This window comes from Alligator sinensis, unplaced genomic scaffold (assembly GCF_000455745.1).
Source record: "Alligator sinensis unplaced genomic scaffold, ASM45574v1 scaffold674_1, whole genome shotgun sequence".
Classification (NCBI taxonomy): Eukaryota; Metazoa; Chordata; order Crocodylia; family Alligatoridae; genus Alligator; species Alligator sinensis.
In genome coordinates this window covers 1,631,322-1,651,885 of record NW_005842032.1, presented here as the reverse complement: position 1 = coordinate 1,651,885, position 20,564 = coordinate 1,631,322, and the positions used below count along the sequence as shown (strand labels likewise).

Here is a 20,564-nt window from a genome sequence, read left to right as displayed (position 1 = left end):
CTCACTGCAGATGTTAGGCAAACCAGAGTTGATGGGAAAGGGAGGGTGTGAGGAGAAAGAGCAGGTATTAGCAAGCTAACTCCCCAAGCTGTACATACACAAGGAAGGTATATGGAGAAGCATCAATGGGGTAAGACCATGCAGTCCATAAAAGATTGAATACTGGACCACTTTTACACAAGAAACTTGCTTGGTCTTCTCCTAAAATGAGAAATGATGGTGCGTGTTATATGTGTATGGGTGTGTGGGTATGGAAAAGTGTGGTGGGGGTTAACTTTTAGTAACTTGTCGTTCCAGCTCTGTAAAAGGCATCCGTTTCGCAGCAGGAGTAATGACATCTTGTGCTGAAGTGATGGTGTGCATGTTGGATTTATCTTTATTTCCAAAATCTGATTACCTGATACGATTTTATTTCCTACAGATTGTATATCTCTATAGCAAGTAACTAGCCTTAGAACCCCTCAGAGTTTACTCTGGAAATAAAGGTGAGAAGAATAGCAAGTAAATTATTTAATTCAAATTGTGTGTTTCTAGTTTAAAGAACAATTAATAGTTCTTCAGCAGCAGAGCAGGTAGAGTTTGGGCTAGGGTGTTCAAGAACACCTGATGATAAGCCAACCTTCGAGTACCGGACATGTAAGAAAAAGACATTTAAAAACAATCTGCTTTCCTCACCCAAGGACAGTCAATCTCTCTGGGCATGGGAGTAATTTGTTTTGAACTCCTGGCTTTGAAGAGCAATTTAGAAGTGAGGTTCTGAATAAGCTGTGTCTGGCTCTTCTCCTTACCTCCAGAAAAGGAATTACATGCTGTGGCCACAATGTCATCAGAGTACATATGAGCCTTTGCATCTTAGCAAGACAGCAGAGGTTACAGTCTAGAATGATTCATAAATTGGTATTAAGACAGTTCATTAGCCTGATTAACAGAGAGCTTGGAGTCAAAGATGATCGCACAATTCCAAGTTATGTAGCCTAACAAAGCAGAATATCTACAAAGGAAAATAGCCAGGCAAAATGAAAAAAGGATGTTAGCACATCCACCCAACAATACTGATACTTTATATAGATGTTCAGATTTGGCTATCTGAATGGAAATGATACAGTGCCTTTGGCTCTATAAGAAAAGACAGTTGTAAAAGGTAACTTTTGAATAGAAAGCTTGCTCACTTCCCTAATCAATGCTGGTTGGTCAAAAAAAAAAAATCACAGAAACACAAAACAATAGAAGTCCCAAATCTGATCCATGAGGGACCCAAAAAAAAGATGTCAGCAGGGGAAACTAGAGGGCTGGAGAGGAAAAAGCACCCCTTAGAAGATCAAAAGAAAAGGCACACATTTGGATAAATAAGATTCAGACCATGCGAGTTCTGCATCAGAAAGCACAAGTTTTCAGTTACTGGAACAAAATCTCATGGTCAGTAAGAATTACATGTGAGATCCAACAATGACTACAAGGGAAAAATTCTGGATAGCAGATGTATGCAGGTTATTACAGTCCCAGGCAAGGTCAATCTTGGTGCTAAAAACAGACAGAGAGCAAGCTAAAACTTGTCAAAGTATTTTACAGGGACACTGTCACTGTATAAAAGCTCCTGGCTTTTATACTGCATTATATTGTAATACTTGAAGAGTTTGTAATTTCTTGTGAGGATTTTGGGCCAGCTCTGCTCCCATTGAAGTTTTTGGTAAAAGTCCGCTCTTGGTACAAACAGGTGCAACTTCAGCTTTAGCAGACCTCCAAGCAAAATTCAGCCTCGTTGACTTCACTAGGACTAGAATTTGGCTCCTTGTGATTTCCCATTTAGCAATACTGATTTTCCCTAATGTTTTGAATGGACATAAATGCAAATAGCTGTACTCTATACTACCAAGAAATTGCACTGTCATACTGATATAAAAATGCTGACAAAATGGCAACTGATATCAGCTCAGTTTTGATAATATTAGCTTACTGTTGCTGCATGAAACAACAAAGGAAAATCTGTTGTCTCTTAGGGTCTACCTAATGAGCAGTAGTCTTGATTTCTGCTTACATTTCCTGACGAAGACATGGCAATTAAATTAAAAGACAAAAACACCAAGCCATTTGGTATCTAGATACATTAGCTACCAGATTGTAATAACTCTAAAGGACATCAAATGTGTTGTGGTAAAACTCCTCTCCCAAAAATTTGTGGCCACAAGTAGAAGAGACTCAACACAAACCAGTGGTGAAAGGAGGGCTTCCATAGCCAGCCAGGGCTGTGTTTTAAAATGCTTTTGTTGCCACCATAAGCTTCAAACATTATGAAGTATTCTGTCCCTGGAGAAAGGAAGAAATTAACAGCACTTAAATCATCAAAACATGCCTTGGACAAGGTAGTGACCCAGGGAATTAAATGGCCAGGTGGCCAAACATAGCCTCCATAAAACCCTGTCAATCTCCCCAAATCTCAGATTGTTGCCGAAGAAGTTTCAGAGAGGAAAACCAGTGGCTGGACAGACAGAGCAAGTGAAGAAGTCTGAGGGGAGGAGAAGAGAATCAACGGAGAGCCACACACTGCTAGTGTTATCTAGGAAAAAAAGGCAGGAAAGAATTGTAGAACACTGAAGGCATATAATTCCTAACCACAACACCACTTTTCAGCATTTAAAAGGCATCCATAACCAGCCAATCCTAAATGAAGACTGGGGAAAATGTACAGAGTTAAAAAAACACAAATTAAGACATTATGGTTCAGCAGACAAGAACAAATAAATAACTGAATGAATAAATGAATAACTAACTAACTATGTACATGAATAAATAAATAAATGAAGGGGAGGAGGTTTGGACAATCTGCATGACTCCCAAAAGCTATGTTACCTCAGTTCATATTGACTTCAACAGGAGTTCACTCTGTCTTTCAGAATTGTATCTTTTATGTGCCTTGGGAAAAGGTATCAGACCATTTCATGCCTTAGCATCCCTAATGTGGAATGCAGTAAAACATACTAAATAAAAAAGGCCTAACCTTCAGTATTTCCATTTACTGATCCATAAATGCTGAACTCTAGTTTGTAGCTATTGTTATTTATAGAGCAGCATGTGCTAGATGCTTCATATGCTAGATGTTTTATAAATTCATAATACAAGACATCAAATAAGGTCTGCTCTTTCCCCAAAGAGCCATCTTTCTGTATTCGGGCTCCTCTGAGCACCTTAGACAAGCCATGGTAATAATCACCCTTATCCACTGAAAAGTGACTATATCAATAGGGCTGCCTAAGTAGCAAGACCTCACTTTGATCCACAAAAGAAGGTAAAATAAGGTGCGCTTTGGCACGGGTGGCACTGAGTAGAAAACGGAAATAACGCAATGGGATTATCAGGTAAGGCTTACCAATACTGAGAAGGTGTCATAAGAATTACAGAGACAGGAACACAAAAGTCAAATAAAGAGAAAAAATTGTGGATTGCAGCAAAAAATCCAGAGGAATAGCAATATACTGAATGGGTAATAATTAGTTGGTCAGAAAATTATCATGATGAGCTAAACAAGAAGATTCTGAATTCAACGAATATGATAAATGATAACAAAGAGAATTCATGTTAGTTTGAGAGTCCTCAAGAATGAAAATCTAGGTGCCCCTATAACCAAATGAGATATCAGCTCTCAGCTCATAATAGCCAGGATGGTGGAGGCCTGATTGATCTATAAGTAAAAGGATTTACTTGAAAACACAAGTTCCTAAAATATCCCTTTGCAAACAAAGAGATGGGTAAAGAAAAGGCAGGCAGGGTCAATCCCCACTGAGTTACTCCACTGTTATGCTAGTTTAACTCCACTGAAGTCAATGCCCAAGTGTTTACAAGACAAAACTGTTAAAGAACTGATAGAAAAGCAAAAGAGAAGAAAAAACAAAAAATATGCTCTTTTAACCCTCATCCTACATGTATGAGTACATGATGGTTACTAAAAGAAAAGTTTAATTTACAGCAGTACCTGATGCTCCTAGGAGCAGCAAGTACGTTAAAATCTTCCTCATCATTATGTACAAGGAACATACAAGAATAGATTTAGGGGTGCACCAATGTGGGAGGTGGGGAGGGGAGTTGGGCCAGGGTTGCGCTCAGGGTGGGCAGCGGTAGCAGCGGTGCTGAGAAGGGAGCTATGGAAGGGGCTATGGCAAAATTTGGATTTGCTGCAGCCCCCCACTCACCCATAGCCCTCCTTCTATCGTCGCTGTTGCCCAGCCCATGTATAGCCTGGCCCAGCCTCCCACCAGGCCCCAGCCCACAGCTGTACCCCTACCCTGCTTCGCAGATCTCGGGGCATATGCCCCCTGTACCCTCCTGGGGTTCACACGGTGGTAGGAGCCACTCCCCCCACCACGCATCCCCTAGATGAGCTGCAACTCCATCCACGCTCCACCCCACCCTGGCTGGGCAGCCCCTGCGCCCCACTCCCTCCCTTACCACGAGGGCCTTGATCTGCCCCCCCTATGCCCCTTCCCTCCCCCTTCCCCTTTGACCACAACAGACTTACCAGCTGGATACAGCTCTCCAAGCTGCTGGGCTGTGCTCCTCGCCACCTACATGCTGTGCTGCAGCTGCGCACATGCATGGGCATTTATTGGCCAAACTATCAGCCACATCAGACCAATTTCTGATACATTCAATTTGCTTTATATTGGTACCGATCCAATACTGGACTGATGTATCGGTGAACCTCTAAATATATTACTTAAAAATAGTGAAAATCAATTTCAGTTTCTCCAAATCTGCATTCAGAGGTCAAGGCTAATAAGCCAAAATACAGGCCCAGGTTGTGGTAGAAAACATCTTAGCCAACAGAACTTGATGATACTTTCTAATTGCAATTCCACTGGATGAAGACAGCTTACAATATAGCCACCCAAACCACACATAAACCTTGTATAAAACAGTGGCAATATTAAGTATAACACCAGAAGCCAAAGCTTTGTCATGAAATGCTCAAGAGAGTCAAATCAGTCAATTGTAACTGAACAGGTGGTCCAAGAAGACTATCTGCCAGACAAGTCACCCATGATTCAGCACCCAGTCCCCACCTCCACAAAGAAAACTCTGTGTGTTCAATATAGCAACTGCAGAAGAGGTGGGAAAGAAGGCCATTTCTTAACTAAACACAGGCAGTTCCACAGAATGGGTGAACCCCAAGAAATGCAGCCCCCAAGCACTAAATTCAGTCATCCCCACCCCTCATCTCTCCTCTCAGTTTCAGCTCTGACTCCTTTATCTTTTATTTATTTTTCTAAAGACACATTTAGAGATGAAGCCATTCATAACTGCCTATCCACAGACAGTTTGTGGCAGCATAATTGACAATGAGTCTGCTGCAAAAATGAAAATGCTGTTTTAATAACCTTGGCCTAAAATACATTCTGTTGTATGCCTCAAAGGGTTTCAATAAAAAGTCAACCTGTAGAGACATATTTTCTTGGCTTAAACAACAATACAAAGCATATAAATGTAGTCCAACTATAATGACATATTTATAGGCCAATAAAGCTTACACTGCAGCTTTCATACTTCACTTAAAGGAACTCTGTAAGAAGCAATGTTATATAAAATAATTTGGTTTTTTTTTTAACTATAGCTCAAGGAATACAAATATGCAACTTTTCTATGTTTAACTGATAGTGTTTACACAACATAGTTGCTAAAATGTTTGCAAAATGAAATAATTCTTCATTCAGCAATGTCCAACAGGTTTACCAAATATGGTTATGCAAGTTCATTTGTTACAGAGAAAAATCCCCTAAATAATTCTAAAGACAAAAATAAATAACTAGAGGCCCTTGTAGTGAATGATTTAATCAGACCAATTCTTCTGGAAAAACAGGTTCTCATGTTCATTATGAATAATACATTCCTAACAACTCTATTTTTATATGCTGCATTGTTGTTACTCTTTATTTTTTTATCAACATTTGAAAGAAATATTCTGAAAGCTATAAATAGACTGAAGACATTAACCACTAGCATTCAATGCTGACATATTTGTAAATGGGGACAGAATGTATAACATAAATGCCCCAAAACATAGAAAAAATCATTTTCGATGCTGAAAACCTTGCACCTCAGAAAAATAAGATTTTAATATTTTAATATCTTTTTTTTTTTATATATGATCTTTAAGGAGAAGTCCTACATAATTTAATATTGATGCAACAATGTGCTTCTATAGAAATATCTCAGTTTCTCTAGAAATTTCTCTAAAAGCCTATTGAATTTGAATGATATTCTTTCTGCATGGTTTATTTGAGCCATTCCTGGAATTCCTTAGGAGAGGTATAATTTTCTATTAAATTCAACAGGATGGTTCAAATATACACTGGAGGATAGTTATATCATTTTTCTATTCAGTCCTATAGGATTTCTCCATAAAGGAAATGTATGTTTCCCCAAGGCAAACAGTGCCAGGAAATCAAATGGTTTATCTAGGACTTCTCAACACAAGATTCAGAAATTTGTTAAGCTACATCCACGGTTAAACATGGGTGTTGCTAGCAGACTTATGGAGACAGGATTTGTTTCACAGAATTATTCAATGACATATTTCCCATAAAGTTTGGACTAAACTATGAAACTTACAATCAGTGTACCCTGTGCTGTCTATAAAAAAAAACTTTACAACATGGTTTAAGAAAAAAAGACCCTGTCCCTAGTGGTCTGAGAGATCATGTTTGAACACTAATAGCCATAGTTAAAGCTAGCAGATTTTTGAGCACTGTATGTACTGTGGGGCTGAATTTGTTGCATGGGTGTGATGCTGAAGGTTAGAGGAGTTCCAATGAACATGTCTATATAGTGTTCAGCAAATGTGCCATTTTGACAACAGAGCAGACGGCACAGACAGATCAACAGCTCAAGATCACCCCACTTTAAAACTGGACTTATCTGCATAACAAAATTTAATTGTGGTCATATACAACTGAGACAAAGTCAGTTTAGAGGACACTATGGCAGGGCACCTTTGGTGCCTGCCACTTTAAAGGCTTAAGCAGGCTGAAGACCAGCCTGCAGGTGGGAGCAGACCCAATCAGGCAGTCACATGGCAGTCAAAAGGCTGCCTGACTGGTGTAGGGCTAGGTAGCCAGGGTATAAGACCAGACCCAAGGAGCAGGGCTGCCAGTTGCAACTGGGGAGCTGAAGGATGAACATCACCTAGCAGGAGTCCTGTTGCTACCAGAACACCTGGAGGTCAAGGGTAGGAACTATGAGGATGGAGGAGATTCCTGGTCCTGGGGAATGACCTAAAACTACAAACTACTGTGGTTGGATGGTGTGGTGTGGCTGCTTGTGGTTGGGCAGTGCCTAGGAAATGCCACATCTATGTCTCCCTAGTGAAAGGCAAGGATGGGGCGCAAGAAAGCCTCATCCCTCACTGCCTTGTGGGTGACCCTGTGGAGGGGAAAGGCTAGGGGAACACACCCCAACAGAAAAGCACATGGCCCAGATCCATTGAGTGCGACCTGAGGCAGGGTCCAGGCAGGTTGACAGATACCTGAATGAGTGGGCCATTGGCTGAGTTAGGGGTCCAGGTATGTCAACAGACACCTAAGACCCAAGGGGTGTAGGGCCCAAAAGCCCCCAGTGAGGGGGCAAATTCTCTGCCAGAGACCGCGTAGAGTAGGGTCTGTGGAGCCTGAAGGACTATACGTAGGCTGGCCAGAGTAGAGGCCCCAGTGAGGGAAGCATGTGGCCCAGGCACATCTATGGACACCTGAGGCCAAATTGGGCCAGAGGCCAGGCCAAGGTATGTCCAAGGATGCCTGAGGCCAAGTTTGAGCCAGTGGTCAAGTGCAGCCCAGCAATGAGGCCGGGGGAGTTGGAAGTGGTCTTTTGGATGCCATCTGCGAGGCATGGGACACGGTAAAATGGAGGTCTGAACCGTGTATTATGCCCTTGGCATCAGGGCATAAAATGGACAGCCTCCCACCTATAAGCAACTATTTAAATACAACAAAGGCGTGGCAGGAGAGTCAGGAGGGCAGACTGCCCTAGACAGGTCCTAGACAGGTGGGCAGTCCAACATTGTTAATGGCTCTGACACTGCCCCCTGTCACAGACACATTGCTAGCAAGCCAGCTTAGATCAAAGCACCCTTTCAATTAATGGCAATTAAACCCTGATCCAAGTCAAACTAAATAGGGGGAGAAGATGGCCTATGGTTTTCTTTCCGGGCACTGCCAAACATAGCTGTTTCCTTAGCAAGAAAAACTTAATTCCTTCAAGTTATTTCCTGGCCAGGAAAGCAAAAGGCATTTAATTCATTTGATCTCTTGCTCCAACAACACTGACAAAAATAATTTGAATATTGGATTTAAACAAAACAAACAGTAGCAAGTTTCCTTGACTACCTTTCGCAGGCTAGACCTATTCTCTAAAGCAACGAGGTTAACCAGCTAAATGTCGCCTTGTACCCTTGGGTTTATACCAATCATAACCAGTCACAATGAGAACATTAAAAAAACCCCACCAGACAACAGTCAAAATTTAATTCAGACATGAGCCACAGCCTGATTTACAAACTAAAAGAAAACTACACGCAATGCAATACGGGTTATCAAAATTATACTGTTATAGTTGAGATTCTGTATGCATTTGCAGTATAAACTCTATTTTCAAAGGCTTGACATTCAACTCTGAACTCTGTATACTAGGTTTCAAGATAATTTTCTTTTGCTCCTGGGTAAATAATACTGGTTTTATAACTTACCGCAAAGGATTTTTGTTTGTTTGTTTAAAACAAAACAAACACACATTAAAGCACAAAAGTTCTGTTTCAAAAACATTAAGATTCTTTTGACACACCAAACATATGCAAAGAAATGTATTGTAAATGGAGAACAGCAGTGAAATGCCAGAAATAGTGTAATTGCAACAAGAAAAAAAAATCAATAAAAGTTGTGTAAATCTTAGAGTAGATGTAAGACCAAAAAGATCAACTTACAATTGCACTTTAAACTTCCATCCTATATATATGATGATGTAACACAAGATGGACAAAATCCTTTCATCATTTACATAAGAACATAGGGCTGCAAGTGCCTTCCTGGGTCATCAAGGCCGGTCCCTGGTCTGCTAATCTCAGATATCACATCATACAACCCCTTTCACATGTCATTATACAGGAAAGCTGAGATGCAAAAGGAATTCTACAAGGCAGATCCTCAGGTGATGTAAATAAATTCAATGGATATCTGCCATTTACACAGCTAAGAACATGGCCCTCTATCAACATCTTATGTTGATAAGGAAACTTCTACCTATGAAATTGACAAAATATGAGACTTAATGTTTAATTTCTTACCTTTTATCAATTATGTGCTAAACGTGAAATCATTCAGTCTTTAAACTTACCAATCTAAGCAAAATCATTAGACTATACTTCAAAATATATTTTACTTTCCATTGGGCTGCATGTTAGACTCCTAATCAAGCTGTCATGGGTTATATATGGAAATTGGCCCCGTCATCTTCCACTCCTTGTGTAAGATCATGTCCCATTACAGACAATGAAAGTTGTACCTATACAAATCCTATAAAGTTGGAGTATTAGACCCAAGTTCTGTGCCCACCTACACCTTAAACCCGTATGTGGGCAGATCTCTCCACCCACAGAGTTCAATGATAGTCAAAGAAACCTCAGGTAGGTGCACAATGACCCTCTTGTAGGACTGGGAGTATTTATGGCAATGAAGGATGCAAATCTGCTGGCATCCATAGCATTGGAGACTCCCACACAGCAGAAAAGTTATCCACATATGTTCCCATACCTCACCATTTTTGGGAAGGAAGTGAGCAAGGAGGAACAGATCTACTGGGTGGCAACACCAAACTATGGCATAAAGGTGTAATATTAATTAAACTGGGTTTTATAAAGTGTTGGCCACGTATTAGTATAGACCTACAGTAAAATGCATTAATCTGTAAACTAATCTCCAAGCAAATGGTTGAAACCTTATTACTTCAAACATGTAATGCTATCCTAGACAAAGACTGGGCAAGCTATAGTGATAGGCGATGGTCATGCATCACCAAGGAGATGACCAGTATGATGTAATAAGTTACTGGCATCTCTTTCTTCTACAAGTCTACAAAGGGGGAATCAGACTCAATCTCATATGATGCACAGCTGATGCTTGATCCCAATGTCTACAAAGCTTCTGCAGGAAGCCCTTGCCAATTAGCTTTGTTAGCAACTTCATGACAGGAACCTAACGGCATTAAGTGTTAGGGTGCATGTACATGACAAACTGCAATACAGCATTGAGTTACCTGAGCCAGCCATAAAGGAGACAAGAAGCAGGGTACACTAGCCCATACCAAGCTCTGTGCTGCTGCAGCTAAATTGCTTCCAGTACCGAAATCAGGTCATTCAAAGCTAGTTTGCATATCTCTACACTGCACTTCAGCTGGCAATGTAGACATACGCTTTGGTTGTATCTATACCACAAACTGACTGTTCCCTGCAGTAGCATGGTGGGCTTGAGGGCATCACTGCCAGGCCCAGTAAACTTGTGGTACAGAAGTGGTGTCAGAGTTTATGCTAATTTAGCCTCAATGAATATGGAAGTATTGGGCTCATTGTCCTTAGAAAGACAGGTATATGCAAGTATGCACACCAGTTTTAGAAAAGGAAAATATATTTACCAAGATCAGCCTTTTCCTTCAGAATGTCTTTGAAGTTCAGGCCACTATTGAGTGTGGACTGTCTGTATCTCATCAAGGATTCCCTCTGTCCATTCTTGCCTAGTTCCGTGGGTTTGACTGGGTCAGCTCGGAAACCACACTTCCATTTGGAGAAATCTGATTGTGCCCATTTTGCCAAGTCTTCAAGTTTCACAGTTACCTTCTCTGAAACAGCAATAACTTCATCCTGCAGAATGTAGTTAAACAAGAACACAGTGCATTACGTGTGGCTCTATGATGAATGATAAACTTGTAATGCTGCCTCTTTGACATGTTATTGGAAAAGTTTATCTTGCTGTTGGCAGATTAATTTTTCCTGTGATACATAATAGCTGATAATTCATGTAATTTGCATGCCATTTTAGTGTCACTATTAGTTGTTTACTTGGAGCAAATACATGTGACAAAAAAGTCCAAGAACATTAAAGCAGTAATCCTAAAAGGGATTTTAAATGTAGATTGTCAAAGCATATTCTTTCTGTAGTACCCAATGGCATGGGTGAAAGCTTGCTTTTAGGGTGCAATTAGTTGAAAATGTAAAAATTCATGGCTTAATGACTAACAGTTATAGTTAGTCCTCAAATAAATCTTAGATTCTTGGAGCTTTGACTCACCAGAAAATTCCTGTGTTTATGGTATATTTTCCCTTGGATTACACACAAATATTAAATTTAACTTTTGTCTTCAAAATTAAATAAAATTGTGATGTAATACCAAAAGAAACGCTACATAAATGTTATGTGTTTCCCACCAAAAGAAACTTGCACATTCTTGTTTATTAAAACCTTTTTCAAGATCAGAAAAGAACTGTAATTTTTTTCTTCTCTTAAAAATACGTTCTAAGAAAACAGTTTAAACTTAGTTTAGCCTGCAGAACATATAGTTGAATTAAATATCTCTAATTGCTGAATTTCTGTCCTTCCAGGAAACAATCAACTCTTCTCAGTTGTGATGAATAAGCAGAATGTTTTACAGCTGACTATGGGAGCAGAGCTGAAGAAGGCTTCAGAAAAAAAGAATAATGAAACAGCTCCTAGCAAAGCAAGATAAACTCTAGATTTTTAAGTTAAATATTTGAAACAGTTGATGTTTTAACTTGAACTGACTTACAATGAACCTTTCACTCCAAACATTTCTAGTGAAAACACGGCTATAGTCACTGTAAATTTACAAACCAATCATTTTTCTCCAAAATAAATAAAGCTATTTGAAAAAAGGAAACAAATTCTTTGGAGTTAGTGTACAAAGAGAAATGCCTGATTCTGATGGGGAGAGGGGGTTGGTTTTTGCTTTGTTTTGTTTTTTTTGCTGTGTGCATTCCTCAGGAAATAAAATACTGCTCAACAGCAAACAAAAGTAGGTTTACTATTTTAAGTTACACACAATGCAAAATCTATGGCAGCTTTGGTGAAAGGCATATCTGATATTTCACTTTTTCATATATGACACAAAATTGCTTTACAGGCAGTCACCTTCTATTGCATTTAGTGCAATAAAAAATATTTGGTTAAAAATAAAAGGCATGCTTATATATTAAGTAAGACAATGGAATGGAATTTTTTGTAATGGAATCTTCTTTATCATTGTGCTGAATAGAAGCTACCACTGAACAAACAGTAAAGACAATGATTTAAATTTCTGTTTATGACAAATGTCAATACTTTGTAAACAATGCTGCATAGTACAAAGTACAATTTTAATAGATGGCTTCACCCAATTTCATTACACCATTCACTGGAAATAAAAGATCTGTAGTTGCTATGCATTTTATAGCTATTACATGGTGGTTATTAAATGTCAGAGTGAAAAAAAAAATCAGCCTGCATGAAGACAGACTTAGCTTCTGGATGGGGTCTTCTGTTTAGGATGCTGAATACAATCATTATGTATAACAATTTCTAAAGTTCAGTAATAGGAAGATTTTATTTAGCAGCTGTTATCTGACTTTAAGATCAAACAAGTTTTTGGTTCAAATGTTATTTTTAAAATAGCTTTTATAATCAAATGATTATGATTTCAATTACTGGTTTCTTCATATCCTTTCCAAGAATTGGTATGACTAACTTTGGCTGTCGTACAAAGTAAGCCAAGCAAACAATTTATTAACCAAAAGAAAAGTACAATCACTATTATATCATCAATGAATAAACTTGTTTTTGAGAATACAACCTTTAAACACATATATGGTATATACAGGAATCATAAACCCAAGTAAAATGATTGAAAAACAGTTCATGTGTTTTGCTACAGATTCACCAGCAAGCCTCCTTTTGACATGCCAGGATTTAATTGGAAGCTTGATAAGCAGGCAGAATATTATAGCAGATATAACCATGAGGAAACACAGAAGAGCATAAATCACAATTTCACATTTAAAGTTCTATGTGGTAGCAAAGAGACCACACAGCAACAGCTAAGATCACCAACGTACTTTCTATTGGCCATCACTACAGTAATATGAATGGCCAGGAAAAAAAAAATAAAAATTATCCTGTGATCATATTAGTACTTTGCAAATGAGCACTGTATTAGGGCTGTAAAAACTTTTGGGGCACCTAAACAATTCAAAAGGTAAACACAGAAGGGTTCTTTTAATCAGTTTAACTCATAAGTAAAGTATATAAATAAACAATAACAAAAAGTAGCTATTACTGTGGTAGCCAATGAAATAAAGCAGGTCTGATTTCGAATCTGGGTGAAGAGAAGAAAAAAAAACCAAATTGCACTTAAATGCAGTGAATGGAAATGTCCAAAGCACTTAAATGACACAACAAGCTTTGGAGGTAAGTGGGACTTCTAAACTACTTGGTTGATTTTGCCTATAATTATTTCTCCTTTGTCTATAAGTAATGACTTAGGGTAGGGGCTGGTAACTTTTTCAAACTACATGCCAGAACAACCTGGCTCCAGTCCAGAGCAGGCTGTGTGGTGTCGGCTTTGCCTGTACTCATGCCGGGACCTGGGAGCTGTGCTGGTGCCACATTTCCCAGCCCCCTTCTTCCCAGGTACAGCACAGGCACAGCTTCACCAGGGTCGGGCAGCCAGAAACCGCATCCACACTGCTGCTGCTTCTCCTCCCCTGGCATTCTGGCTGCAATGCAGGCATACCTGAAAGCTGCCCAGTCCTGGATCAGTCCCCTGCTATCTGGTAAGTTTGGGCTCAGCTTCCAATTGCTCAGCCGCAGCACAGGTTAAGGTAGATGCAGAAACTTCTGGATCCGCTAACCGGATCCAGTGGCTCTGTGAGCTGGATCTGACCCACAGGACATATGCTGCCAACCCCTGACTTAGTGTGTGAGTTTCAAAATGCCCAGTGTTGGTATCATTCTGTTGAGAGTTAACAGTAACTCACCTTTGGTCACCTTTGGTTTGATCCAAACCAAACACTTGAAAATGTCACCTATAATCCACACAGCATGGATTCAGGAAGATATTTAAACACTTGTGTCACTTTAAGCACCTAGGATGGACTTCTCAAAAAAGAAAGGTGCCTAAGGTTACTGAAATGACTAAAAGAAGATAGGAATCTTCCTTACGTTTTGGAAAGTACTACCTTTAACAGTTCCACAGGTTTCACTAGGACTACCCAAATGCTTTAAGTATGGAATTAAGTGCTTCCTGAATCAAGAATGGTGGATGCCATAAAGCAGGACTATCACCTAGGGATGAGGTGCAAGATCTCAAAAATGTGACAGGGTTTTCCTCCTAGTGCTCCCTAAGGGCTACCAAGTGGTCCAGCCTTCAAGCCACTCAGCTCTTGGAGATTCATCAGGGGAAAAAGGCTCTGCCCCCACAAGGACATTTTGTCTTTACTGCCAGTCAGCATTTCCTTCCTGCTGGCTGCTGCAGGAACCAGACTGCCATCAGCCACCACCATTCACTTGCATCAGCTTCCCGCTTCCTCTTAGCAGGGAAAGGACAGCCCTGCTGAAATTTCTGCTAGAAGCTCTATCTTCTGATGTCACTGAGTGGCTCTTCTCTACCTGCAGTGCCACCAAAATGGCACTTACTCTTAGGGGACAAAAGGTTACATTGGTTTAACAGCATTTTCCAAGGCTTGTAGAGCTTTTTCCCCCTTGCTCTATTCAGGACACTAGTCTGTGCGTACATCTCCTCTGAAAATGCTAATCCAGGGGCGGGCAATTATTTCGGGTGGAGGGCCGCTTACTGAGTTTTGGCAAGCCATCGAGGGCTGCATGACAGGCAGCCAGGGGCAGATAAATATCAATTTTCTAAATTTTTTAGGGGCCCCATGGGCCGGATAGAATGGCCTGGTGGGCTGTATCCAGCCCATAGGCCGCATTTTGCCCACCCCTGTGCTAATCCCTTCCCTGCTATGCAAAGGGACCTCTAGATTATTATGGCCATTGCTGGTGACAGAATGCTGGAATGAAACAATGCACTGAAGCAGCCTAATGAGGCTTCTTGCATTATGAAATGGGTAAGAACTATGATTTATATTCTTGAGTTCTTCAAGTAAAATTTCCATCTGGGTGTTTGAAGAATTGAGAATGACAGAATGTGTCCCTCTACTAATCCAAACCATTTCAGAGCTTGGTGCTACCAAACAATCCGGCAACGTATGAAATGGGAATAAAGTCCTTTGTGTGGGCTCATAAACCCACAATTGAAATTCAGGTCTTCTTTTTGTTGTTGAATTTATGTTTGCCAGGCAGTTAATTTAATATAAACCAAGGGAAACAACATTTATATTGGTGGCTACAGCATTTCATTAGCTGCACTGAGAATATTTTTATTTGGAAAAGGACAGATTTTGAAAAAATAATTTCGGGGGGAGGGGGTGAGCCGCACTGTTAGATGGAAGGTATTTTGGCAACTTTTAAGGAGGAATATTTAAATCTTCAGGTGTATGAAAGATGAGTTCAAATGTTAGGAAGTTTAAAGCCCTTCACTTTGGCTTTGTCTACATGACAAGAAAGAATAAAGTAAAAAAATATTATCTGTGCAGTGGAGCAATGATGGGATAGGGAGCATGGTGCTGAAAAATCCCCAAATCCTGCCTGCCCAAGAACTTCCACTCCTGGCAGAGTTGCAGTGGCAGCAAGTTACAGGTTTGAATTTTAGCAATGTAAACAAATGCCAATTTGCAATGATGTCCTTCATGATCAGGGCAGGGTTTCTGAGTCTACAGCTCTAGACGCTGATGCAATAGTGCCTCAGAGGTGTGAATGTCCCACATCAGCTTACGTTTGCTGTGAACTTCAAAGCCTATTTGTAACCATTTGAAAGCTGTTCAATGAAGAAAAGTGCAAACAACTACTTTATCTTTGAAATATAAAGATAGAGATCTGGGCCCAGTTTTGGTTTCGACTTCGACTTTCCTGCATTTTTTCTATGTACTTAAGTTACATAGGTTCCAAACTTCTATTCAAGTATCTCAGTTCCCTTGTCGGGCTGCTTGTGATAATTAGCTTTCACATTTGACTTAATTTTTAAAAAGGAAAATAAGAAACATATTTCTGTATATTTTCATGACATTTCTTCAGGTCGGGCTTATTTGGCAAGCTAGACAATGAACAAGCAATAAATATCACAATATTTATTCTGCTAATTAATGGCAAAGTCATTTCATGCTTTAATGCTGAAACCAAGCATATCTTTCTGTTTTGGGGTAGCATTCTCTTCAAAACAGATGTATAATTTAGACATGCACCCTCTTGCTATTGATTGTTTCTCCTTAACCCCATTTGCTTTCAGCCTGATTCAAAGCCAGTAAAGTAAATGTTCATTGACTTCAACAGGCTTTGGATTAGGTTCCTTGTAAATTCATGTCATTACCTATACACATGAAATGACAGCATCAGCTAAGAGTCAACTGCTGCAACCTTTACTCATGATGGTAAACTACCCGTAAAAGTGGTTTCACTGATTTCACCCAAATACAGCTGAACTGGATGTTCTAAGTGCTAAATGACCTGAAACCACAGCTTTAATTAACACAATAAGAAATATTTATCCTGTTTGAGATTGCTGAAGAAGTACTTAAGTCCTAGTTTTTCCATCATCATACTATTGATGTGTTCCACTACTAAATAATTCAAATTAGAGTCTGATATAGCTAATGAACTTAAGTACTGCTGACTGCAAGAAGATGGCTCCTTATACCAAAAAAGCACTGAAAAATAGAGGGGGAGGGAGATCTTAAAGGGCTCTGGTAGCACTACAAACAAGCTCAGGGTTCCACTCATACAGACAATTAGATTGTAAACTCCCGAGGACAGGAAGCATTTTTCTGTGGTTACAGCACCTAACAGAGGAGGCTCCTTGCCTAGAGTAGGCCTCCTAGAGACTAGTATAATACAAACCAACAACAATAACAATTAATTTTATTCATACCCCCTTTTCCTTATCAGGGGTACTCAAATCCCAGCCCACAGGCCAGATCCAGACTTCAGAGCTATGTAATCTAGCCTGTGGGTCTCCTCCTGGGTCCAGAACTTTTGCAATAGGGGAGCGGTAGCAATTAACACTGCCACCACTTCTCCGCAACCATATTTCCAAGCCTCAGGGGCTGGATTATCCTGTGGCTGGGCCAGCCCTACACAGAGGGATTGGGCTCTGTTCCCATGCAGCAGAATCAATGCAGCCATGTGTCAATGGCCCAGCCAGGGCCTGATCCAGCTGCATGGCAACAGCCTGTCCAGAGCCTGATGCAACCAGACGGGAGTATCTTGGTTTCTAAACAAACACCCCTCTCCCCCAGGGTCAGGCACCCCAGTATTCATTGTGTAAAATCTCTTGTTTGACATAGCACCTTTTACTCTGACAGGTGTCCCAAATGAGCTAGATACAGTAGTACATTAAAGACTAAACTAGAACATGCATCTTTGGAGGAAGGAAGAAAGGTAAACTGAATTATTTCTTCAGGGCAGTTTAGTTAGCATAATACAAATAATGACAGTAGAGTTCCTTCTGTGATGTTATAGCCAAACGAATAATCTCTTGGGGGTGTAGCTCCCTCAGAAAACCCACACGTTTCAGAGTCACTAATGCAGTGAATCCCTCTTAACTACTGGACATCAATTATTGTTCACTTATTTGTATAACCCTTTATTTATGGAGAAAGTCTTTAAAAATATGATAAAAGAACATGAATATTAAATTAATAAAAACCAGGTATACAGCGACACATGACTATCAAACCTTCGGAAGATTAAAGAAATCTGTTGTATACCATTTATGTCACCCACAATTACATCTCCACATAAATATGAAAAACCATCCAAGTAGCATACAGTATTAGAAGAAAAATCCAACTCATATCGTATTAACTATGCTCTGAAATGATATGTTTATGAGGTCTCTATTGCATGGTAAGTCTTTAATGAAAGGAACATTTACAGGTTTTTTTTCCAGATACAGAAAACTCAGGTTTGTGGTAGAAAGACATAAGCACCAATTTCAGTATCTCTTTGGAATTAGGTTTCTTTCAGCTGCCCCCTTTAACCATGTTGACCAGTCATTAGGAATGTATACCCTGTCCACAAAGGTGTCTAAATCTTGAATAACTGCCTACAAAAACAGCCACTTTTCTTCTGTTCCACTAAAATTTAGTATGCAGTCAACCTATAATTTTAATACATTTATAGGACTCAGAGTAAAGTAAAATCTTTTCAACTATCAAGTTAGGCAATTAGAAGGCAGAGGGTTTAGAAAAAGATATTGATTCTAATAGTCCACCTCCTATTCTACTTTAACTAAACCAAAGATGTCAGATTATCATTTTCAGAGAGATTCAGGGAAAAAGGACAGTACCTTTTTTCAGAACCATTATGCTTAAATATTATGTCACTGTTGTCTAAGCAACTGTTACAGCCTACTTGAAAGCAGAGTACCCTATATTGCCTGACTCAGCAGATGGTTGGAATGCTTATATTCAAAGAAAGAGGTCCAGTACTTAATCAGTTTAAAGCCAATAATTATTTTTAAAAGAAATATTAACTCTTAGAATGCAGTTGCTATAGGACAGCTTGGGATAACTGCACATCTTGATTTTAAAGAGGCGTAAAACACCACAAATTCTCAATTGGTGCTGATAACTAGGAAAATTGAGAATATTTTCACTTCAGTGCTTCCAAGGGTCATTTAAGGAATTCTGGAGGTCAGGAGTGATTTAAACACCTGCTTGGCTGTCTACTGAATTACTAATCTACTAACATCAAATATGTGGCCTAGAGAAACAGGAGACATACTGTAAAAACGGTTGCTGACAATTATAGGAGACACTGTATTTCATTTATCTGATCAGTTTAATTTGCATTAGAAAACATCTTCAGTCTTTTTATTGAAACCTTTACCACAGCAGATAGCTAGGGATGCATATTTTACAACCTCGTACATTGTTGATGAAAACACATTCACCCACAGGAGCACAAAACACAATTTGACTATTATGGACTACATTCACTATGGATAATAGAACTGTATATTTCACTTAGACATAAAGAGCTCTATTATCTTCTTTCTTTACACCCCATGTATTTTTCATTTTTCTGTGATTTGGATGAAAAGTGATACTACATGACCCTCATGCAAATTACACAAAATGGTTGTTCTTGCCCCTAGAATCTGGTGCACATCTTAAATCACTTGGCTAGTACGGAGAGCTGCATTGTATTTCCACAAGGGAAGGGAGAAAGGAGTGGAAGTATCTTAAAGGATCAAGTTCATGTTCATATAAAAACAAGCTGAAATCTGTGAGAAATCGGGTGCATGCAGGTTCCTCTTGAGCTACTAATGCTTACTGTCCATAAAGCCATAGCATCCGAGGACTTCAGGTCAGTATTCCTATGAGCAAGTGAAATACCATCCTCCCCACTATGACACTAAATTACTTGCCAAAAGTCACACATGAAGTCTGAAGTGTAATCAGGAATTGAACCCAGGTTTCCTTGTGTTACAGCCCAGTGGTGTTCAAACTTCTGTCCCTGTGGGCCAGATGAATGGTGTGGGACCAGTCTGTGGGCTGGATCCCACAGGCAGGGTTGATCCAGCATAGGATCAATGCATGAGGTCAGTCTGCTGGAGTGATCTGGTTAGGGTGGCTATTGCTCCTGCTTTTTACCAGACCATCCTTTTTTTAAACCATTTGTAACCTGTCCATTCCTGAACCAAGAACATTGCTGAAGCAGAAACAAACAGCAAAAAGTCCTATTTTTCAGTTAACTGGTGGAAATGCATGTCAATCATAGGTTCTGAGCCAGCCAGGGAGGGAGGAAGGCAGGGAGGTGGTAGCCGTGCCCCTTGCTGCTGATTGGCCAAGAGGGCCTGCAGGCTGTCCGGAACTCAGGGATGCACCGGTGGCCACCCTAGATTGGGTACACTGGCCCAGCCTGTACACCAAATCCAGTTGTGTCCCAGGCCCACACACTGGATGCAGGCTTAGAACCACCCCATATACTGGCTTGGCCCTGCACACCAGATCCAGCCCTGGGGCATCCCACATGCTAGCATGATCCAATTTGGGGCTGCATCACCTGGCATTCAAGGCTCCGCACAGGTCTGGAAATTTGGTGGCAGGGAAGCATCAGCAGCATTAATTGCCATGGCTCTGAAAGCCATGACAATTAATGCTGCCACCACTTCCCCACTGCCAAACTACTAGAGCCATGAGGAGCTCCATGGATTTGATTTGGCCCATGGGCTAAAGGTTGAGCACCTGTGTCATAGCCTATAACCACAACCACAAGACCTTCCTACCTTCCTTTCTCCAATGACCTTACTAGTAGATAAAGGCATAAGGAACATTTTTATAGTATTTTGTTCTTGAGCAGTTTTTATACTATAAAAGGCATCTACCCTTTTCTTTTTCTTTACACTTATTTATTGTAGCCATTGTC

The 20,564-nt window shown here is 40.0% G+C and overlaps 1 protein-coding gene across 3 annotated transcripts in view; it reads right to left on the bottom strand.

Moving 5' to 3' along the window:
* The window catches only part of ARID5B (AT-rich interaction domain 5B), a 170,798-nt gene that overhangs the window by 139,302 nt on the left and 10,932 nt on the right, over window positions 1-20,564 (bottom strand). For all 3 annotated transcript variants that reach the window (XM_025202628.1, XM_006022361.3, XM_006022362.3), the window contains exon 3: window positions 10,666-10,891. In XM_025202628.1, the coding sequence (XP_025058413.1) occupies window positions 10,666-10,891 (226 nt within the window). The remainder of the gene's footprint in view (window positions 1-10,665; window positions 10,892-20,564) is intronic.